The sequence below is a fragment of the Ostrinia nubilalis genome, chromosome 3, assembly GCF_963855985.1.
Source record: "Ostrinia nubilalis chromosome 3, ilOstNubi1.1, whole genome shotgun sequence".
NCBI classification, from domain to species: Eukaryota; Metazoa; Arthropoda; class Insecta; order Lepidoptera; family Crambidae; genus Ostrinia; species Ostrinia nubilalis.
In genome coordinates, this window is record NC_087090.1 from 237,694 (window position 1) to 261,947 (window position 24,254).

At 39.4% G+C, this 24,254-nt stretch overlaps 2 protein-coding genes across 2 annotated transcripts in view; one reads left to right on the plus strand and one right to left on the minus strand.

Moving 5' to 3' along the window:
* LOC135087433 (uncharacterized) overlaps positions 1-24,254 on the plus strand; it is a 364,186-nt gene that overhangs the window by 49,859 nt on the left and 290,073 nt on the right. Inside the window, exon 3 of the mRNA XM_063982190.1 lies at positions 1,586-1,610. The gene's annotated coding sequence lies outside the window, so the exon portion shown is untranslated. The remainder of the gene's footprint in view (positions 1-1,585; positions 1,611-24,254) is intronic.
* The window catches only part of LOC135088256 (nephrin), a 135,420-nt gene continuing 114,706 nt past the window's right edge, over positions 3,541-24,254 (minus strand). The window contains exons 9-13 of the mRNA XM_063983132.1: positions 18,308-18,497; positions 17,910-18,013; positions 17,413-17,554; positions 11,960-12,114; positions 3,541-3,617 (exon numbers count right to left, since the gene is read on the minus strand). Coding sequence (XP_063839202.1) covers positions 3,541-3,617; positions 11,960-12,114; positions 17,413-17,554; positions 17,910-18,013; positions 18,308-18,497 — 668 coding nt within the window. The remainder of the gene's footprint in view (positions 3,618-11,959; positions 12,115-17,412; positions 17,555-17,909; positions 18,014-18,307; positions 18,498-24,254) is intronic.

Here is a 24,254-nt window from a genome sequence, read left to right on the forward strand (position 1 = left end):
AAACTTTGCCACCGCAAAAGGGCTTCGTTCGTGTCCGAAAGAGGCTCAACCCTCGCACAAAATATTTTAAGGGTTAAGTTAAAAACACAGATTTAATAAATACGTGTGATACACAATCACGGATTTGTATTCAATCCCTATACGAGTATTTATACTTAAACGAATCTGAGCTATATTAACTGAAGGTACACATTAATATTTTTCATGTACTTACACTTGAATATAACGGCCGCAGTTCCCGTAGTTCGTAGCACGCAATTCGTGGCTAACTAGACACAACTAAAACATACATATAGGCCGCAAAGCACACAAGTATGTCGTGATTATCCTCCCTGAATAATGCAGGCAAGTTTCAATGTACATTGAATAGGCTGTTCGCTCATATTTATAGTGTCGCGCGCTTCCGCTCATTTGCATTGGTGCATGTTTCGTGCCGCGCCGTATCTTCGGCTGTTTACTACATACTGTGTAGGTAATTATGATACATACGTCCTTGGTGATAAACATATTTTCCTTATACCACAGCTTATACTGGAATATTAATGCTAGCGCATTGACCGTAGTTTCTCGGCTCTATTTCAAAACATTTGCAGTCTCTCAATAAAGTGTTTAACACACAACAAACATGATTTTTTTGCTCGAAATCTTAATTTCACGAACCAACTATTTACATACCTACAAGTTTGCACGGAACGTACATATTGAATTATTGATCTTACTAATTCTTACTAATATTTATTAATGCGAAAGTTTGAATGTCTGGATGTTTGTTACTCTTTCACGCAAAAACTACTGAACGGATTTTGATGAAACTTTATTATTGTTTATAACCCAGAATAACATATTACAGGCTATAATTTATGACGATCTGTGACAGACTAAATTTCACGCGGGTGAAGCCGCGGGCAAAAGCGAGTATATCTATAAGCATTCTAAATAAATATTTTATCTTCGATGTTACAGATCTGCTAGAAATTGAACACTAGAGATTACTATAGAAATAATAAAATACAAGTAAAACCAACACAATACATTAGGTACATCAAAATGATTGATAGCGTATTGAAGATATCCAATTATTATCAGCGAAAAATAAATTCATCTTGTAGGATTTGTATTGAAAAAGCCTTTAGCAAGTTATAATAAATATAGATCTTCGAAATATCTTGTTGGCAAAGATAAACTCCGGCGCGGGGTCACTTCAAAGGGTGCTCGAAGACGGTAAACAGCGCAAAATTATAGCTGGCAATTTGCACAAATTAATGTAAATATTAATCATAGGCAGCATTAACGGCGCAAGTTCCGGCGAAATGTATTCATCGGCCGTCTCGGTATCGCAAACAGCGGCACAACTGCAATTAAACGAGTTTAATTAGTTGGCGCGTGCGTCGGGGCTCGGGGTGCCTGTGGCGGCGCTAGTGCGCGGCCGGCTGCTCCCGGCCTGCGGCTGTCAACTTGCGGTCTAGTGTGTAAATCATTTACATTTTAACTTGGCGATAAATAAGTACTCAATTGTATTCTTCAGGTTAATTCAAGACAATTCGTATTTGTACGCTTTAATTAACCATTGTCTCTTTATTTACAGGTGAATAATTATCTGGAGGAATTTGGTAAGTCTTATTTTTTTGTTTATTTTTCAAATTAACGTTTTGTTCGCACATTTTCCGAAACCTCCGAAGAAAATGCGGATTTTATGTAATTTTATATGTCACTTGCCGCGCACGTACTCGATATCTGCCATAAGAACCTATTTGGGCATATCATTTTGGCGCGTGAAGCCTAAACGCTGACGTATTGGGTGCGGAAGGCGGCGGCTTATAGAGCCAATATTAACTGGGCGAGTCCATCAATCACCGCGCGTCGCCGCTAATGCCGCGCACTTCCTATGAAGGTCGCGGCGATTGTCGCATATTTACGATACCGACACGTTTCACCTCCATTTTGCATATCTAGGTCATACTTGTGTATTAACAAGAGTGCTGAATGTAGGTGTGTTACTAAGTGTTTTAGTTGTGTATAGTCAGATAACTAGGTACTTGTTATGTCATGCTTTTACATTACATATGCCTATCACAGGCATAGTTTTTCCCTGCCCTCAGCTTTTGCGCTTATATTACGAGTATTTAATTAAATGTGGGACCCAGCTGCGGAATTAGATTGACATTGAATAGCATTGAATAAAAAAACCCGCCGAAGGCTCGTCCCGGACCCAATCATTAGTGCGACGCGTAATAGGATTCCTCATGCAAGCAGATCCAGTTATAGGGGTCCGGCCTGATAACCTTCCTAATCGGATGTGGATTTTGATGGAAAAGAAATAAGATGTTCGAAATGAAATCAAATATTCATACTCTTATGACGGTAAAATTTTATGCTACGTCTTTCAAGATATTGAATCCATAGTGAATTCGAGGAGCGCGATAAGGAGCATTTGGAATGCAAACGTCAGCGCATCTAAACCGCACAACTGCGACTCAATTTTGGTCGATGTGGGGGCGCGTCACTCGTTCATAAAAATATGCATCTGGTCGTAAAGTCGTCGACAGCATCGCTTACGAGATTTATTCGGCAAAGCGGCGCGGCGGAGCTAGCTAGCACAACGCCGCGTGAAGCGGTACGACCTCGACTTGAAATGTATCAAAACTGAGCGCTTCATAGTTAGTCCAAGATGTCAAATAGTGCGTAGTGTATCTTGATACGACTGCCCAATAGACGAATGTCGTAACATGTCAAGCTATTGATGTTACGCCGCTAGCAACCGGGCGATGTGAAAATCATTGGCGGAGGCCGGATTTCAGCAGCGTACGTCCTGTGGCCGAAATGGTGATGATCGTGATGAGACGTTTGCATTTAGCTATGAATTACTGCGATAGGATCTCGCTCCGGATGAACTGTTCTTTCTGTGCTCTTCTATTCTGCGGAGCGGGCGCAGTGCATCGAGCGGTAAATCACTCGCCTCTCGCCGACACGCAAAAACGACGACCAAACGAATAATCATTATTCATTGCACTTTATCGATGATTTATACGCGAGTTATTGTATTTTTCCGCTCGTCGTAATTAATCCGACAAATCTGCTCCGAAATATTGCGCTCGGCGCTCGAACGGATCCGATTTATAATACGGTGATCGGACATCCCTCAGTATTATTTATTGCGCACCGCACATGTCTGTTCCCGACGTGTGTACTTTTACTACCATTTGCAATAATCAACATTTTGATTGGGTTATGTGCAGCGTGATTGTGACGTCGCGTTTGTGAATGTTATTTCAAAACCGAACTCGAGCATTTAATGTCATTAACGTTCAAACACAAATTTTGACTAAAATAAAACCAATAGAAGCAAGTAAGTTTTTTATGTTAGACTTGTGATGTGTTTGAAAGGCCAAACTTAGGTAGTAGTCAACTTTGTTACGAGGAGTGGCAAGACAGATGGTGGATATTCAAGAACAGCCTTATGAACCACGAGTTAATCGGTAAATTAATCGGTTTCTTGTGATTTTGATACGAGTAGCCGAATTATTTTCAATTGGTGTGGCTTTAAGTGGTAGGAGCTACTGGAGTAGAAATGTCGCCTTGTGTAAAGACGGTGTCCAGTCTCTTGGCAGCGGTTATCGCTATGAACGGGATAATATTCGTAGAATTTCAGTTTAGACGGACATTTATGTACAGTCGCGGAATGAAAAGGTTCGTCACCTTAGTGTCGGTTTTCGCTTGCACCAAAGAGTCAAACCTGCCAACATAACAGTGCAAGAAACAGTGCTGCTAACATTTAAATAAATATGACGTTTGCTGACGAATAAGGTTTTGCTTGTTTATTTTTCTATCCCATCAGTGCAATGCAATGATGACATTGACCAATTGACAATAGTTTTTTTTTATTTAATAGACATAATAATGGCAGGTTGAACCAACAAGAAGGTTTTAGTTTATCAATCATAATAATCTTCTTGACAAGATAAATCGTCAAACAACTTTGATCTGAATAATTTTGAACTTTACTGACGAACAGTTAAAGATTATTTTCTCTAATTTAAAATTATTCTGTAACATAGTTTCAAAAGGTAATATGTGCTCACGATTCGTTGAAGGAATCAATTTGAAAACTGACGAACCTTTTCATTCCGTGACTGTACATCGCACCTACGATTTGAATTTGGTTAACCAATTCGGTCGGAAGGTCAAAGACGGATGGAATAGGTTAAAATGTGACGACTTTGAGTGATCGATTTTTATGAATCATTTATACTTTGATCTAAAGCATTGAACGTTAACTTATTATGTAACTATTCTATAAAATCTAAAGACTATAGAATAGTTACAAAATAAGTTTAAAAATAATATTAATTATTTTATTAACAATTTTAGGTTATTATTATGCTAATAGCTATAAAAAGTAATATTTAAACCCATTTAAACAAGAACGGAATATAAATAATTTACGAAAAATCTACTTCGTTTTGTTACAACCTAGTAATGTTTGATGTAAAAGCTCTATTGCTAAGCAGTGAGCGCCCTAGCTAGTGGATAGTGCACTAAAACACACCGTGGAATACTAACGGCTAAGAATAGCCACAAAAAAACCTGTCTTGAGCCTATATTTTAGCCGTAGAACAAAGGGCGTCGTATTTCAGCGAATCACCGCGCAGATTTATGTGCGCCGGCGCGCGGCCGCAAATAAAAATGATGTGCTTGGGCATAATTTCCACAAACCCGCTCTAGATTCAAACGCCTGTATTTCACTACATTGATTGGGATAAAACGGATTTATGGGATGACCGGATTCACTCTAAGCCGGACAAAAACCACGCTCGATTCTTCCTTTTCACGAAATCTGGGGGTTGCTTTTATTTTCGTTTATATATAAAGGGTTTAGTGAGTAAACGAAACAGCAATTTAAATAAATAGCTAGGTGCTCAATACTTATCGAAATAGAGATGTGGAGAGTAAAGTAACATACTTATGTAAAATCTTGAATAATAATTAACGCAAAATAAGAAATAACTACTATCGACCACACTTCCAGCTACCCATTTCCGTTTTTTCTCCCGCTCTTATCAAATGGTGATTCTTTGTGATAGAACGAGACGACATGATAGGAAATGGGTAGCTGGGACTGAGGCCAATAGTACAAGCAGTGTTTTTTTAAATTAGCTCATTTAAGTGTAACTCTACCCACTTCTGACTGTTGAATACTTAAAGTGTGTCTGGCAAGTTGAAGATTTTTGCATTTCCATTTTGCAGCGTGTTCCTGGTTGCAGTGTTATGATTATTTCGTGTTCTATAATTTCAGTGCAACTTCTATGATCTGTGTTCTCCATAGTGTGGAATGTAAAATTCAGAGCCATATGTGTCGTGTTCAAGTATTGTGTTGTGGCAGATCAGGGAGAACAGAAATATGAACTGTATGTGCCCTGCTGTGCGTAATCATAGAGAGCCGTTCTAATTCTTGCTCACCAAAGGTGTCTCAGAGCGATGCGATCATTTCATTGCACTTTATGGCCGTTGCTATTCGACTCGTGTATAGCTTATTGATTATAAGAGTTGCTTATTGGATTTAGCTTCGCTTTTCTATAAAAAATTAAATGATAAAGAAAGTAGTAGTCTTTTTTTAATTGCCAATTATCTAACATAGTTCGCAGTAAAGATACTTTATGTCCGTGAGACCTTATGGAATAATTAATCCTGAATCTAACCTGAACACTACAGCTACTCGTACTTTGTGACATGGTGGGATTGTGATGAAATATCTGTATTGCACACTTTAAAATAAACAAATAAACCCCCAAGCGAGTGCTAATCTTTTCCAAATAAACCCAGCCGGGCGGGTCAGCCCGCCCCGGCCGGTCGCGCGAGCAGAGTGTATTTTTTCCGACCCGGCTGATTTCCGCGCGCGCGAGTATTTACTTTCAATTCGCTTCTAAAGTTATTGCCGTTTGCTCGCAGCTCGCCACGCGCTGTGCTTCGCATTCATTTAGTTTTTTTGCTGCGTATAAAAGGTTTTTTCTTGAAATAATTTAACATTACTTATTACCTGTACATACATGTATGCTTTGATTGACAGCGTAGAAAACATATTTATGCTTATTAAGGAGATAGTGGTAATAATCAGATCCAAATACCAAAGTTAGCATAAACTGGATCGGAATCGTAATCTCCATTATATATTATCATAACAGTGAATTTGCTCCGGAATGTAGTAAGTAAGACGCACTGTGATCGTATATTCTGCACTACTACCTATTCAATTGAATGAAAAGATTTTGCGACGTAGTCAAAAATATTTGGCTATTCCTTCAAAAATAGATTTATTTAAAGCCAAAAACTATGTACAATTTTCCTTTTACGCGCTTGCCATACCGGAAATGATTGTTTCAGAGAAACGCAAAAATTTATGACATTCCGCATAACGACTACATGGCACGAGTAACTTCCACGTGTTTTTTATTTACAATGCTTATCTTCGAGATGCGACCTGTAATTTAGGAGTCGCCGGTTTGACATGCATAAATACTGCAATAGTAATTACCCTCCAATTAAGAGGCGTCAATTCAATATTGAGAAATTAATATGCATTTAAGATCGGTTGCTATAAGTAACGGGAAAGCATTTAAAATAATTGATTCCTAGTAAGATGCTCTGGCAGGCGTAAATCTTGAAGTAGATTATGAGTTCACTTGATTTGAATGCTTGATTTTCCATTTCCTCCGAATTTCTTCGGCACAATTCGTCTCACGCATATTCAATATTGCCTCGCGAGTGAATTTATAAAGGTGATATATTTTATTTTGTCAGCGATGTTACTGGGTTTGCAATTTCTCCGCGTAGGAGCGCGGAAATGACGCGGCGCCGCGCGGACGATATGTCGCTGTCGGCGGCGGCGCGAGGTGCGAATCATTTGTTACAATTGCTGTACCTAATTGACTGGCTGTGCGGATGTAACGGTGCAGTCTATTATGCTCCCTATATCAATCTATTGAACAAGGAAAATCTGTTTTCTTGCAATATGTATTTCCAGAGACGTCACACGAAAAGAGCTAACAAATAATTTTCAGTAGGAATGAGATCTTTTCTAGTCTAGTTTTACAAGTGAAAAATTCAATTTAAAAAACCAGGAAGGGTGCGAGTAACGTAATAAAATATACCACTGCTCGCTGGTTAGGCGCGTCGGTTTCGAATAATATTATGTTGACGTCCCGTTCCCGGCGCGCGCCGGGCTTCTTCTGTACTTACATGTAGCCAAAAACTATGACTCTTAGCCTAGGCGCAGACCACCGATTTTTGTCAGCCGATAGTTTAGCCGGGCAGTTTAATCAGTACGGGCATATATGGAAGTGCGGACATTACACCGATTTAGTATAAGCCGATTTCTCATACAAATAAAAATCGGGCCCAACTATCGGCCAACTAAAAGTTGATGGTCTACGCCTAGGCTTAATGATTATCATTTTATAATTATTCCGTAGGTATTCATAACCACCTGTGTAACCACTGTTCAAGTAAAGTAAAAAAATATGCATGTTTAAAAATGATTTAATTTTACTTCATCCATTTAATAAGAAGTACGAAAAATTGCAAATATGCAGCATAAATCAAAGGTAAATTTATTGAAGGTAGATTTAAATCGAACGAGTGGCTCTGCTTGCCTTCATTGATATGTAAGTAATATTCAATGGATTGCAGGTATAAGTATGTGGATGTATATTTAAATATTCATCACAAAATATTAACAGATTAATGAAAAAATAAAGACTTAAAAAACAGTCACTTTAGTATAGCTAAAAACAACCTGGCCATTGACATATCTTTTAGTTATTTGGTATCATGATTCTTGATTCGTTACTCGTAAAGAAGCTTTTACTGAGAAGCTTAAAGAACTAGTGTCAAACGGTGGTGTAATGAGATCCTTGTCAGCCAATGACTACATTTGGAAATTTTTGATAAATGAATAAGTAATTTTAGAGCTTAATTCAGAAAATTTTATGTCATTACGTTACATTATTTTTATCCTTTACTTACTATTAAGTTTATCTAAGCGAAATAGATGCGTGGTGGAGACCGCCGCCGGCCGCCCGCCGCGCGAGATTGGGCGCCGCCCGCCCTACGCGCCATTACGCGGGCTAACTAGCGGACGCCACGCTTTTTCTATCAACCGGCCCATTGGGCGGAAATGATCCCATGTTTGGGGAGCACCGATTAGAGTTAATATATTTCAAGAGCTATGAAATTTGACACGATGTCTATTTAGGAATTTCTATGTTTAACTAGAGCATTAAATATGTATAATAAGTAGGTAAACTACAATACCGCTCCTCAAAATGATTTCGCTTAAGTTTCGAGTTTTAAAAATCTTTAAATTGATCAAATAGACTACCTAATGATGAGTAGTGTCTGCTGCTTCTGGCCATTATAATACAAAGAGTTTTATTAAGACAACACGAAATAAAATAATCGATTGCTATTAAGTGCATGGATACTATATGGATATACTTATTTGTCTATCTCGTACTGATGGCATGTTATGTAATACATGACTGAGTTTCTTCCGCCACTTCTTCTCAGCATGTTGAAGTATGTTGTACTGTGTAATGTAGTGTTGGTAGAGCAAGCCATTTTTGGGAATTGTATAAGTGCCTTGAACTTGAAAAGGGCCTACGTACCTATTTGAATTTAAATTTGAATTAATGATCACAATAAAAAGCTTTGACTATACTGTAGGTAAGTTTGTGGCAAGTGATGCAGAAGCCATTACTTTAATACGAGTAATAAAAAAGCGCTTTAACTGTGCTTTCGTATTTAGAGTTCTATGGCAAGTGTCACGTCGAGCCGGCTAATTACGGCGACAGGAATCTCGAGTCTCGACGATTTCTTTGTACAGTCGACACAATGAGTCGAATTCTTTCTTTATTGTGATGTAATATAACTGAGGCTTGCCCCAGAAAAGCGCAGGAAAAACAACCAGCTTACGAGTAAGACTATAGGTACAACCGATAACCGATAACGACCATAATACATAAATGACAAGATTGGCAAATTGGCGACGATTAGGACGACTCGGCACCCAGTTGGGAAGTTTTTATTCCGCCAAACAACACTTATCTTTAGGCGTCAACTTGACTTTGATGTTTGGTGCCAACTTTATAAAAAAAAAATATCATAAAGTATTTGTGCTTGAAATGACTGTGTACTACGCTACGATTGAATGGTCAAAATAATAATGGTTTTTGCTATGGATATCATCTATTCAGTAATGTACACTTCCTGATCTGTTTGAAACGACTTGGTCGGTAATTTCGAGCTGTGTCTGAGGTGAAGCCGAGCTCTTGAGAGGCCCTTGATTAATCTGTCGGTAAATCCGGGTGGTTTAATTAAAATGGGATTATCTGAGGCGGTGCCTACCGCATCGATCCGCCGAGCGGGCCCCGGTGACCGGCGCCTTCGCTGGCGACCACTTATAGTCCAAATAGTTCCCCAGGTTTGGCTGAAGCTTAGTTAATCTATAAAGTTATGTTGGACGGCAGTTCAGAGAATCGGCTCTCTAGTGACCCATGAGTGCTCTCTACCTTGACCAGCACCCTCCGTTGATGGACACTTACATTGTCTACATAGTTTCTTAATATAGATAAAGATTAATAATTTCTGAAGTCAATTCGGAGAATTGGCCTTGGACTAGTCTATTGACTGAAGTGTATAGTTCTGCGTTGACCACCGCCCTGAATTTACGGATAATTGGTTACACTGTCTGCATAGTTCTCGAACTGAACTAAAGTGTAATCAGTGATTTTTCGATAATGTGAATTAAAGTTGTCACCTGCTACGTCGAATCGTAGAACTGACCTTTGAATCGGTTTAACTGTAGTTGACGCTGTGTTGGCAGGCGTTCGTAAATAAATATTACTAATAGCCCCCTTCAAAGTAAGCTAAATAGTGTGTTTCGATTTGATACACCACAACCGTGCCACAACAGTCCAGCGGTGTTCGTACCCATGTTTCTCGTATCTTTTAATTTTTATTAATGTATGTAAAGTTCAGCTCTACAAATAAATTATGTTATTCGCACCGTCATTTGTATGATATAGTTTACGACTCCATGTTATAGCGGTCGTTAAAAGCATGACACAATGTAAACTAAGTGATTAAAAAACATGTTACATTAACAGCTGCCCTAAATTGATAAAATGCTAATAAACGACGACATAACGATGCGCGGTAATGACACGCAACGCTCTGGAGAAGGGCAGACGTGAATATCTTACTGAGAGCTGCATGATAATCTTTTTCAATTAAGAATGAGGTGCTAAGATGCGTCTTATGAGAAAAATTAAATAATAACCGTTTGCAACGTCTGTGGCCGGGGGCGCCGTCAGCGCGAGATGTCGCGCGCTAAAGTGGGGAAGTCATGACGCGCTCGACTGGTGCCCGACATCAAATCTTCCGAGCGTTTTACCCGCCACTTTTCCTTGTTACTTATATTTTTCCCGGAGAGGCTAATGTTTTCCCTCCTCGGCTAATAATTCGCGCAGGATAAAGGCCGCTCCGGCAGCACTTAGCGCGGCCCTCCGGCTGCGTGCGTCCCGCGGGACCGCCGCTTCCTTTGCCCTCCAAATTGAGTTTCGCCGAGTGATTTAGAACAAAAACTAGTTATAGACAAGTGTGCGATTCGTATGTTTCAATTCCGAGCTAATGATAGCGCGCCAGGTTGGGCCGCTACGACTTGTTGGCTCGACCATACTATAATAATGAATGAGTATTGGCTCTACTGTATGGGATATGGGAATCTTTTAGAATTTTCAGTCATCCTATAATTCTCTTGATAGGGACTAGGAGTAATATTATAAATTAATATAATATGTTGAATAACATTCTTGAATAAATATGATATTACACAAAACACAGAAATTACAGTTATTTCTATTTATTATTCAATTCTATATCCATGCATGTCAAAACAGCTTGAAATACTAATCTAATATATGGGTATTCGTTTTATATGAAGTCGTGCGGCGGCGAGCGCTGGCTTTTATGGCGTGATATAATAAAGAAGCGTCAGTTGCGGGAAAAAATTGCAATCTTGAGAGTGGATAGATATTGCGATTGCAGCCGCCAGCTGTAGCCGGCAGTAATGCTATGCAGATTCGCGCTAATTGGGGAAACATTGGGGAAAGTAGGCTGAAAGTGTCAATTCCGTATGTAAATTTTACGCCCCTTTTGTGTTGTTGAATATTTTTTTGAAAGGGTAACTTTCAGTTAGGTAAGTAGGTAATTTCCAGTTTTGTTAAAATTGCACACGAGTTTTTATCTATTTAAGTTTCTGCGCGAGACTCAAATGATCATGAAATATATTTAAATATAGCTCTTTATTTCTTCAATTGCTTTCGTTAGTCTTTTCTTATAATTACTCGTATGAGTCATTGAACGGTACCTACATGAGTAAACTCACTTAGCTATTTCGAATTTCTTTCTAAAAATCCTGATTTTCTTAATTATTTTTAAACCCACTCTTTTATCGGAAACAAAACTAAGCATAACTCAAATTTTGGGGCATCTCTAGCTCGTAAGCATTACGACGAACATGTGGCTAACGCATATCTTTATAAAGTCTAACACCAGTATACGGTTCATGGTATCACCACGATAGAACAAGTAATTCACAGTATTCTCCAACACATTTAAAATTAAAAATATCGTTGATAATGTAGCCCAGCGGTTTCCAAACTTATTTTGTCTACTGCCCACTTTGAGAATAAATTCTTTTTAGCGCCCCCATTTGTAGTCGAGTGTTCAGTTGGTGTTTAAGAGTCCTCCTAGTAAATGACGCCTCCTAAGCCTCTACACAACGTCCCGATTTTTTTTTCTGGGTCTACCGCCCCCTTTAAGCCTGCAGCGCCCACAAGGGGGCGTTATCGCCCACTTTGGGAAAGACTGATGTAGCCCAAGGCCAAGGTACAAATGAACATACCTGTTCGTTTTTCTGGATCCCTGAAGAGCAAGTCGTCTAGGCGCGCGGGCTGCGAGCGGCCCTTGGCGTTGACCGCCACCGCCACCAGTCGGAAGCGGACGTCCCACTCCAGCCCGCGCACCGTCCACAGCGGCTCCTCCGCCGTCAGGTTCACCCTGCAGGATGGAGGATGCAGTTAGCAGACGAACACCATTTACTCATTTTATAGGTACTTAGGTGTGTACTCCCCATTCGCGCTAAGTTTGCCGGTCCGTGGAATGCGCGTCCCCTCCCCCAAACGCGATTAAACGCAATTAGTTAGTGATTAAACGCAATCAATGTGTCTTATTTTACGCAAATACACATTTTTTATCAATATTAATAAATAAAAAATATTTTCAATATAATTGCTATAGTTATAGACGCTTTACTTCGAGTGACGTCATATCGCCAGCGGCAAACTTATCGCGAACGGATAGTACAGTCACAGCGACAAATAGTTCGTGACGCCCAACTGACTGTACACGAAAATTCAAACCGATGCTCAAAAGAATAATTTGTATTTTTAGTATTGATTTTTGGCAGTGATTAATAGCTGTGCAAAATAAACTGGATTCTACATATAACACTACTAACACTAAAGTGGTTTTCTAAGTGACTGTTTATAAATTATTTTCGATTTAATTATATTCTATTTATCGACTCTATCAAATCAAATAATAAACAGGATCATTCTGCGTTCTTATTATTATAATATGTAGTTGGGTCGATTTTTATTTATTTATTACGACATAAAAATCAAAAATTTATGACATAGGTGTCACAATGGTCTTCTACATTGTTTAACACTGAAGAATGTGTACATTTTTAAAGAACAAGCAGTCACATAACTCTAACAATGTTGCATCTGCGCTCGGAGCACTCCGCAAGCAGCAGCAGTAACTAGTGACAATCGCGATGGATCGCTGCAGTCGCGCGCAAGAACTGGACGCGGATTAATGATGCGCTGCACTCGCGAGGAACGCTCCTTCGCAGCGGTTCCCAACCGTCAGCAGGAGTCAAAATGAGGCCCGCAAACGATTTCCAAATACGTCGTGGGTGGCCTTGTAAAATAATTAATCTTAAGGTTAACCTACCAGGCTGCGATGGAGAGGAGCATCGAGCATGCTAAGTATTAGGAGAAATGATAATGGAACAAAGCACCAGAAAACGCACGAAGGTAGATTAAGACGGAACGGAAATTGAAATGGATACATTAAATAATCAGGGGCATATAAAAATGGACTGAAACCATGGTTCTGGTATTCCAGAAATACAAAAAGGAAAAGAAGAAGACAATTTCGAAGATTGGAAGATGTTATAAAAGCAACAGATATACGTAAGAATGGAGGAGAATATTAATATCAAGATACTAAACTACGCGTACGGAGGATGCATTTAGGATTGATCTAGTTTATTTTTCTTGTACGGCATTGTCCCTGTTAAAAACATAAACAACGAAAAAATCAAAGCGGTCCCTGGTCCAGGAAAAGTTGGGAACCACTGCTCTATCGAAACCGAGCACTCCCGCTGACGTATTGAATTCAACGGTTTATTTCTTGTTATTGGAATTAGTATGTAACTACAAGGATAGACTGGGTAGTTCTGTGATCGCTTGGATGTCTTATGAGATTAATACGATTGTTGACAAAAGCCAGTCTTATTTGTATTTATTTGAGACATAAACATCAACTTAGCCTTGAGATTCTATCGTTTTGTTAATTGTGCGTTAGATATACTGTACGGCGCCCTCGAGGCCGCGTCATAATCATGATCATGATCATAATCATGCGCACTTACGCGCGGCCTATTATCGCCGGCATCGCTCGGGAGTTCAACACGACGCTCATTTGATTTACTGTAATTACTTTCGGCCGGCCTGAGCCCTGGATGCATGAGCTGATCCCACACCAGGGTAAATATTTGTTGGGAACAGATATTTCCCCTGGGCCCAGCTCCTTTGGTTTACCTTAACTGTTTCGTAATCAAGACAAATAGGTGCAATAAATTTCTTTCCCTAAATACAATTTTTCTATCTCAAGTTCAATTAATTAAGCTTAGGTACACAAATGTGCAATTTGTTTCATTTTATTGAAGCGGTAATAGAAAAGAGCTAGTTATTGAAATGAATGTGTTGGTACAACTACCAACTTGGTAGTTGTTTGGTACCTATTTAATCAGAATGTTAATGGAAAGAGAGAAAAATACTAACACATCTTTAATTTTGAACTTAATGAAATGTACCTAAGTAGTTCCTGGAAATTCTTACGAGTATAAATTTTAATGTAGTTAAAATATTTTATGCGAGTTAGTTAATATTTTAAGTTTTCCATGGCGCAAGTTCACTATGCGGGAAATGACTGAGACGAAGCGCGAGCCCGCACACCGAAGTATGGGCGGAAGATGGGTGGAGGAAGGAGAAAGTAACCGAGAGATGCGTGTTTACACTATTACGACTCGACCAATTTCCCGCATAGTGTACCTACTTTCGCTACCAAAATAAATTGCACAGTAGAGCTCCCTAGCTTTGGCAAAATTGTGGTTTAACTCTTCACTTCATTCGCCAGTCATAAATATCACAGCAAACCTCGTCTCGTCCTGGAGCTAGCTTTGTTTCGTCCCGGGGGACGGCAGCTCGTAAATCCTCAGATCATTGTCCGCGTGTTAACGTCGCGCGATAAGTGCGCGGCGATAAGGCGCGACGTCGCGAACGATCGCGGATAAAAATGACGCGCCGTTACCAGAGATAGCCCGGAATAACCGCTCGGCGACGGCTCGCTGTTTTTCTTGCCAAAACAAACCACTCAAATTCTCGGTAAAAATCATGTCAAAATTATGTAAACAAAAGCTGAGCCCTGAATGAAACAAAACAACTAGGAGTGCATACAGGAAGAAATATAGGTACTAGCCACCGCCGAGAAATACGCTTACCCTCTTATTGAAATAGGTGATATTGGACTCGATAATATTCCGGTAATAGGTCTTGATTATGTCTTAAACTTAGAATATTCAATGTAATAAGTGTGCTAATCGGTTCTACCTTTTTTCGTACTCAGTTTTAGCAACCTAGTGGTTCCGCTTCAGTGTATAAAACTGCTGCTTATTGCGAGTTTAATAAAGATGTTTTTAACAATATTCAAGCAAAGAAGAGGTATTTTAATTAACTAGTTAATTAAAAACAAATTAGACCTAATCTTAATATTATTTTCTTGTCATTTGAAGATTAGGACAGTAATGCAATAAAAGTACATGTCACGGACATTCATTGCATGCCAAGTAGGCCTCGTATTGAATCGTTTATACGTCAATTACTTACTTTATTTCCAGGAATGTGGTAACTTGAGCCTGAGCTAAAATGTTCAACGTTCCAGGAACCATCATTTAATGTGTATGACATGAAATGTAATGTTCAGGGAGCCTTGAAACCGGGGGGCAATACCATAAAATGTGAGGAAACATCCCTTCACACTCGAGCGCGGGAACAAATACAAGGAGCGTCGGAGTCGAGCCGGCGACAGCGACACTGGCTAATTCATAATTAACGCTGTTTCGGCAACTTTAATGAGCCCTCGATGTTTACACGGATTTCCACTTTGAAATACTTACCTGCGTTTGTTGTATTATGACGTCCTTCTTAATATAATTAGGTCAAAAAAGTGTGCCTATTCTGTTAAAGTTGTAGCTTAAGTAAGATTGGGAAATAGTCTGTGAAATCGAGGAAATAGCAATGGCTCAAGTTAAACCGATGCCCCACTCCCGTTTTCATTGAGATAACGGTGTTAGCTCTTTTGTTGACGTGATATTTTTACGAGAGTGACCGAGAAAAAACAATAAGCAAGTTGGCGGTGAGTAGCGGAATGTCGCCGCGACGTGAGCAGCCCGCCCGCCTAGGGTTGCCAGGCGTCCGGCTTTAGCCGGACATGTTTGGCTTTTTACGGTCTTGTCCGGCCAAATATTGTCTTGTCCGGCCTGTCCGGCTTTTGTTAGGCTTTTTAGTTGGCCTGTCCATGTCCGGCCAAATGAAGCACAGAGTCCGGCTTTTGTGTTTTTGGACCTGGCAACCCTACGCCCGCCGCCCGCCGGCCGCGCCGGGGCGGCCGCGGCAGATTGCCCCGTAATATTAAAAACAATGCCCCCCCGCGCCCGCCCGCCGCACACGCCCGGCTCATTTCGCGGCGACTCAAAACACAAATGCCGTCGTATTATTAAAATGTCTTCCTTTTATTGTGCGGCAGGTGAGTTCAAAAAAGAAAATGATTACGGTTAATCTGAAACGCATTTGCTTTTGTACTTGCTCCCTGAAAATATAATGAATCTGAGATTTTCGGGTACGCGAATAGGAGGAGCTTAAAAATAGCACGCTATAGTCTATCCAATATAGCTTGATTAGAATGACAGCTATCAAACGAATGTGACTAGTGCTGGGTATGTTTCGTACGGTTCACATAGATGTATCGATAAGTTTTCGAAAAAATGATATAAAAAAATGCACCCAATTTTTCTTCATGTCTTTATTCATAAAAATGACAATTATAATTTAAATTTAAAGACAGTAAAATTAAAATTCATGTCAAGGGTGTACAACCTAAGTCGTAGTCATTAGCATCAGTGTTCTTCAGTGGTTTTTTCCTCTCGCTAGAGGGCGGTGGGCATCTCTTCTAGAGCAACGGTGCTATGAATACCCAAAAAAATTACCGGTGATTGATTTCCGATGTTTGATTATTTAAGAATGAAATGTTTTTTGGTTTTTAATAGTGAACATTTAGAAAAACGTATAACTTGACTTAAATATTATGTTAAAAAATTAGTTAGAATTTTATTTTGTTAAATATATTATGTTAAAAAATTAGTTTTAATTTAATATGACATTTGTCGATATGTCCCAACACTAACATTTTTGTAACTCGAGATAACCTTGTAGAGACGTCGTTAATACTCTAGCTTGATTTTTATAATTTCGAATTACTACTTATTGGTGTAATTTAACGCTGCATTTACACGAGATTAACATTTTTATTGGAAGCACTGTCGTCGAAAATATTGTTTGTAGGTCAGACGTGAATTATTTCTTGTCCGCCAATATTTAGCTCTCATTGATCGCTACTACAAAGTTATGTCGTTACTTTTGATGGCAGCTGTCATTCTAATCAAGCTATATTGGATAGACTATAATTCCGAGTTATTTTGCTGTATCAACGTTGTTTTGTCAACATTCTCGATGACGCAATTGCTTTTGGTGTTGACGCTACAAAGTGACGTATCAGACTTTTTCCTTATGTGGTCCTTTTTATGCCTCAAGTATGACATATAAAAATATTCTTATTTTTATTACATAACAAAATCGAGAAATAAACGCAGGCAACAACAATTTTGGGGAAGAAATATAGACGAAAGCTAATGACAAAAGACTGACATTAAGAAAAATGTGGACATACCTCGGTTTACTGCTGTCGGAGTTGTACACCTCGAGCAGGAACTTCTGCGGCAGGCCGCCGTCGAAGCCCGCCACGCACGACACCTCCACCGAGTCGGCCGTTTGGTTCCACAGCGAGCAGTTGCGCGGCGGGTGCGGCTTGCCTGCGAGCCGATTTGGAAACCATTGTTCATTCTTCTCGGAAATTGGGCTTGCAGGAAATTTCACGGCTGAAAGACTAAGCAGCCATATGTGGGTGCCAGGCTGCCAGGCACAGACCACGCGACGGTAGATTATTCCAGGGTATAGACACCATTGAAAATTTTAGAAGAGCTACAGCTACATCATCAGCTTGGTATGGGATAGCAGTGCCAAACAAACTACGTTTTCACACTTCACTTTTACTTTTAGTATGAACTGTTATTGAAAAGGCCGTTGCAGAAGAAGTTCAAAGTTCGCTGATATGTTATTGAGAAAATTTCGGAAAATTGGTTAATAGGCAAGTCAGTGGTAACTTACCAGCTGCGACCATCTGGAAGACACAGGGCGTGAGTTGTGTGCCGACCTCGTTGGCGGCCGCGCACGAAAGAGTGCCATAGTCTAAGTCCGCCACTGGAGTGTATCTGCCGATCAATTCAAAACTAGTACAGATTTATTTTGAAGTCTAGCGCACTAGTAGTCAAAGGAGATCATTCAAATGAGTTCAATGAGAAAGTAGTACATCTTACTGCTAATACAAGGAAATGAAGACCGTATTCACAAACATTACTATGAGGTCTAACAGTGCGCGTGGACGCACAGGGTGTCACATGAACCGATCACAAAGCTCTATTTAACGCCGTGCGTTCGATTTGCTGCTTCACTAAAGCAAGCATCGTTAGTGAATACGGGCGTATGTAATGGTATTAGTGTCATACTTGAGGCTAGACGCGCTGCCGTTGGAGGTGTAGCGGTCGGCGGCCACGTCGATGGTCTCGCCGGAGTTGTTGAACTTCCACTTGAAGACGGCGGCGGGCGGGTCGGCGTCCACCTCGCAGACGATCACCACCGACTCGCCGCGAGCCGCGCCCACCACGTGCACGCCGCCGTTGCGGCACGACGGGGTGTCTGCGGCAAAACAAGTAATTTAAAATAGTTCAGCTGAAAGTCGTTACCGTCACAAGAGTAATGTTCATTAGAATGTAAATTTTTTAGAGGCGTATGAAAAAACGGTCTAGACTAAAACACATAAAATAGGGTTATTAACAGTGCCTATAAAGTTATCCAAAGTCGTAAACATGCCGTTTTTGTAGCCTCTATGTACGGGTACTATGTGATAAATATTAAGAATTTTTGATAACAAAAGGTAATGTCCTGACCACTATTTGCATTTTTATACGAAAATATGGGTAGTATTCAAAATAAGCTGTATTTTCTGGCAATATCACCGTAAAAGAGTTCAGGATAAGGATCTTTCGTTTAATGGGCCGCCGCCTATTACACTGATGTTAACGTATCTGTGGAGCCCGTGACGTCAAGGCACCTATCGCCCCGGCCCTCCGAATCACGTAAAGTGAAATGGAGAAAGAAACGCGATCGCCAGCGATTCCCTTTAAATGAACGGTGACATGCGACGAATATCGCAAATGTCCGACATTAACCGGGTCCTCCTATAATAGAATCTCCTGAATCTCATCAGCCGAAATGCCGTTACGTGATGGAGCGGGCCCAGCACGTGATGCCTCATGTTGCCTGTACACGTATTCCCCGATTATCCCCATTCGATTTGTCCGCGGCGCGTCTAGGGCCCATTCTGCGCGCGTCACGACCTACTTCCCGCCAGCTCGCGGGTAAGCCGACACTGAATACGGAGTGCTGCAAGGTTTTCGCGAATAACTTTTCAACCATTTGCACTTTGTGTTTCAAGCTTACAGATGCCACGTTTCAGATTCTGCGGTTAACTTTCAACTAAGTATTTGTAATTGTGTTGACTGTCGTACTCTCGAGTTTTGAATGAAATGTTAGTTAGTTATACCAAGAAAATATGTTATCTTGAGCCACCACTACACAACCCACGAGTTTATTAACTAAGAACCACCAAGGTCGCTCATCTTAAGCTCAAACAAAAGAACCTATAAGGTTAACAAACAAACCACAGTGTAGCTAACGAAAACGTGGCAAACAGTTAACAGTTTGCCTTTTGCCCGCAGCCTATTCTAAATGCGGCATGTAGGTGTAAATTACGTGTAAACAAATGAACGGCTGCCCTGCAAGGTAGAATTTTTTCCTGGCGGCTTGGTGACTGGAATTGAACCGCCACCGGTGCAGACGGAGACGATGGTGAATTGTCTGCACGTGGAAAAGAGGTTGTCCGGCTTGCAGAAATTTATATAAGTTACCGTTCCTTGTGTGAAATTAAAAAATGTAAATAAAACAGCTCCCTCTCAATTGACACAATTTATTTTTATCTCGTATACTCGTATATAGTTAACAATTACGATATTATAATAACTACTGTAATAGTGCCAATCTCAAGGGATTCAGGGTCGTTAATTAGGTTCGGTTTGGTGAATATTGTTGCCACTACAAATTTCTTAAAACTCAGCCTAAATATTAAAAGACTCTAATAGTTAAGATAACTGCACGATGTCAGGTCGGAAAGACTCCTACTTGAAGGATGGAAAAGTGGGTACCTTGGAAGCCATGCGGTTATAAGCCGTTACCCTGAACGTTCCTCTCTTCTTCCGGGGTCCAACGGGTCTCGCACACTTTTAGGCTCCAAGCAGCGTCCTCCACGGCCTCAAGCGCGCAGTGCCAGATGAAGCTCTTGCATCTCTTCGACAGGTAAGCGTTCAAACTCTTGCAGAGACAGAGGTTTGATGACAAGGAGGAAATGCGAAGAGATCAGCAGTTCAGAAAGGAGTAATAATTATAGAAATCAATATGAAATATTGAAATATCTAAAATATGAAATGTAAAATCGTAAAATATGAAATTTGAAATATAAAATTTGAAATCCCGCATGAAGGCTGTTCACTAATTTGAGCTTCGCTCGCAGCCCTCAGCAACCCAATACCCTCATCCGAATAGAATTTAGGGAATTTCTCATGTGTGATTATTTTAAATTATATTATGAAATTATCGTGGATGCATTCTGCAACACACGATTTAAAACACAGGGGATTACATCCCCGAAAACAATAAAATTGCGGTTGCGCAAGATCGACCAAAATTCCAAAGTGACTTGACAGCTCAACTCACAGCCGCTCTGTCATAGACATCGCGATACGTTTCGTTTCGCCGTTTGAAAAAGTAAATACTGTACTAATAAAACCATGATGAAAACAATTTCCAGAACACTGAAAATATTCTACTTGAAAAATAGAATAATCAATATAAAAACACTAGGAAATGTTTCATCAAAGTATATTTCAATTAACTGAGCAAAAAGCGCCATCTATTGCAAATTAATTCTAAATCACGCCAATAGATGTCGCCAGTGGTATCCAAAATCAGAATATTGAGAAGAAATATTAATTTGTGAAAAAACAGCAAACGGCAACGTTACAATACCCTCCCCCCTAGACATTCGCACGGAGAAAGAATCTGAGCTGCCCTCAGCGAACTACAAACTGAAAAAGAGAAAAAAAAAATGAATCTTTACACCAGAAAGACCCCCAAAAAGTCCAATTGAGAAAAAAAAACTAACTTACTAACTATAACTAAACTTTCACAAAAGCAATACCAAACCAAAATAATCCATCTACCAGGACTGATGTTCTACCAGCCAAAAAAAATCTCTCCTGTCCGAGCATCCAAAATTCCCCATAAAGTCCCAACTGTGAACCAGTGGTACTCGATTTCCCCAGTAAAGTAGAACTTGACATGCAATTCTACTCGTTCTTTTTCCAAAACGTTGTTAGGCTATTTCGGCCATAACTAACATTATTTGCTAAAATAAAATAAAAATGCCTGGGTTATAAAACCGCAGAACAAAACGTCGCTGATAACAATATAATTGGACGTCATCGCAACAAAACACAACCACAGGGAATAGTGCTCAAAACACATGATGTCATCCCTGGAAACAAAAATCTGGACTATAAAGTCACAGAGAAAAAAAAACACGAGGCAAGTATACAGCAGATACTTGTCCACTCGAAAAAAGAAAATTAAATCGCATACCCTAAATGGGGCGATCACAAAACTAACCTAAAGGTTTCCCTAAAAGGGAAAAGTAGCCTTGGCGTCATTGTTGGTAGAATACCAAACAACACTTGTGAAACAAGTCCTACGGCTGAGAACCTTGGTATAACCACAGTATAACCATAATTAAAAAAAAAAACTTCCTCGAAGAAGGTAGCTTAATAAAATTATTTTTGAAAAAAAAAAACTATGTGGCAAAAATATTTTCCAAAAGTTAAATGAAAAATTTCTATCATTAATTATTAAACTACACAAAAGTTATACAAGAAGAATGGCACTTTACAAGAATTAATAACTTTTAATTGTTATCGTAACCAAAATAATAATCAATTAAGTTATTCTCTAATAAAAATTAACAAGTTAGTAAGTGTACCCACAAACAACTCACTAGCCAGTAATAACATTATGACATTAAGTACCAAACCTTATAATACACTGCAGTATAATGCCTAAATAACTAATAGGAATATCTGCCTTTAGTTATCAAAATTTAGCCAAAAACTAATAAAAAGTTATAATATTATGCTAACATTATGTAATACTAAATGATGTGTAGTACACATAAAATAAAAGTTATATGTCCACAGTGACACAAAAGCAATTTGTTACCTAAGTACATTAAACAATATTAAAGATTTTAGTCAGCATTATGTAACAAAATATCTGGGTAGGTACTTTAAAATACATTATGTACTTATTTATTATGAGTACAAATAAATAAACACTAAAATTAAAACTAAAACTGTGTTTGTCTTGTATGAAAAAACAAAATAATTAAAGTAAGTAACTAAAAGTTATAAGCTATAAAGCCCAAAAGCAGTGTAGGTATAAAATAAATATAACCTAACAAAAAAAAATGTTACTTACTTGTCCCAACATAATATACAAAATAAGAGTTGCAACACAAAAAATATGTAACCTAACATCATGTAAACTAACCTCATATAGAGTAGTACGCTCTGTTATAATGGTTAACATAATAATATGTAAAAGTTGACAACCTAAAAAAAATTATGTGGGCATCACAAATAAAATAAACAACAAAAATAACAAGACAAACAACAGCACACACATGAGAGACTCCCTAATAAAAAAAATATTTAACAACAAAATAGAAGTGTATGAGCGGATAGTCAGCACACAATGTTGCTTCTTTTATTGGCTTTCCACCCATAAACTTCATAAAAAGGATGGCAATAATAAACACCAAAAGATGGGCGCCACTGCAAGGTAGAATTTTTTCCTGGCGGCTTGGTGACTGGAATTGAACCGCCACCGGTGCAGACGGAGACGATGGTGAATTGTCTGCACGTGGAAAAGAGGTTGTCCGGCTTGCAGAAATTTATATAAGTTACCGTTCCTTGTGTGAAATTAAAAAATGTAAATAAAACAGCTCCCTCTCAATTGACACAATTTATTTTTATCTCGTATACTCGTATATAGTTAACAATTACGATATTATAATAACTACTGTAATAGTGCCAATCTCAAGGGATTCAGGGTCGTTAATTAGGTTCGGTTTGGTGAATATTGTTGCCACTACAAATTTCTTAAAACTCAGCCTAAATATTAAAAGACTCTAATAGTTAAGATAACTGCACGATGTCAGGTCGGAAAGACTCCTACTTGAAGGATGGAAAAGTGGGTACCTTGGAAGCCATGCGGTTATAAGCCGTTACCCTGAACGTTCCTCTCTTCTTCCGGGGTCCAACGGGTCTCGCACACTTTTAGGCTCCAAGCAGCGTCCTCCACGGCCTCAAGCGCGCAGTGCCAGATGAAGCTCTTGCATCTCTTCGACAGGTAAGCGTTCAAACTCTTGCAGAGACAGAGGTTTGATGACAAGGAGGAAATGCGAAGAGATCAGCAGTTCAGAAAGGAGTAATAATTATAGAAATCAATATGAAATATTGAAATATCTAAAATATGAAATGTAAAATCGTAAAATATGAAATTTGAAATATAAAATTTGAAATCCCGCATGAAGGCTGTTCACTAATTTGAGCTTCGCTCGCAGCCCTCAGCAACCCAATACCCTCATCCGAATAGAATTTAGGGAATTTCTCATGTGTGATTATTTTAAATTATATTATGAAATTATCGTGGATGCATTCTGCAACACACGATTTAAAACACAGGGGATTACATCCCCGAAAACAATAAAATTGCGGTTGCGCAAGATCGACCAAAATTCCAAAGTGACTTGACAGCTCAACTCACAGCCGCTCTGTCATAGACATCGCGATACGTTTCGTTTCGCCGTTTGAAAAAGTAAATACTGTACTAATAAAACCATGATGAAAACAATTTCCAGAACACTGAAAATATTCTACTTGAAAAATAGAATAATCAATATAAAAACACTAGGAAATGTTTCATCAAAGTATATTTCAATTAACTGAGCAAAAAGCGCCATCTATTGCAAATTAATTCTAAATCACGCCAATAGATGTCGCCAGTGGTATCCAAAATCAGAATATTGAGAAGAAATATTAATTTGTGAAAAAACAGCAAACGGCAACGTTACAGCCCAAACCCGCGTAATTAATGCGCGCTAGACACGCACGCATCCTGCTTTTGTAGTTATCCGCCCTAATTATGTCATCGGCGCGTTTCCGGCGACCGCGGCGTCACGCGCCGCATGACGCGACACGTCGCTGTCGCGCCATGCGTTACCGCAGT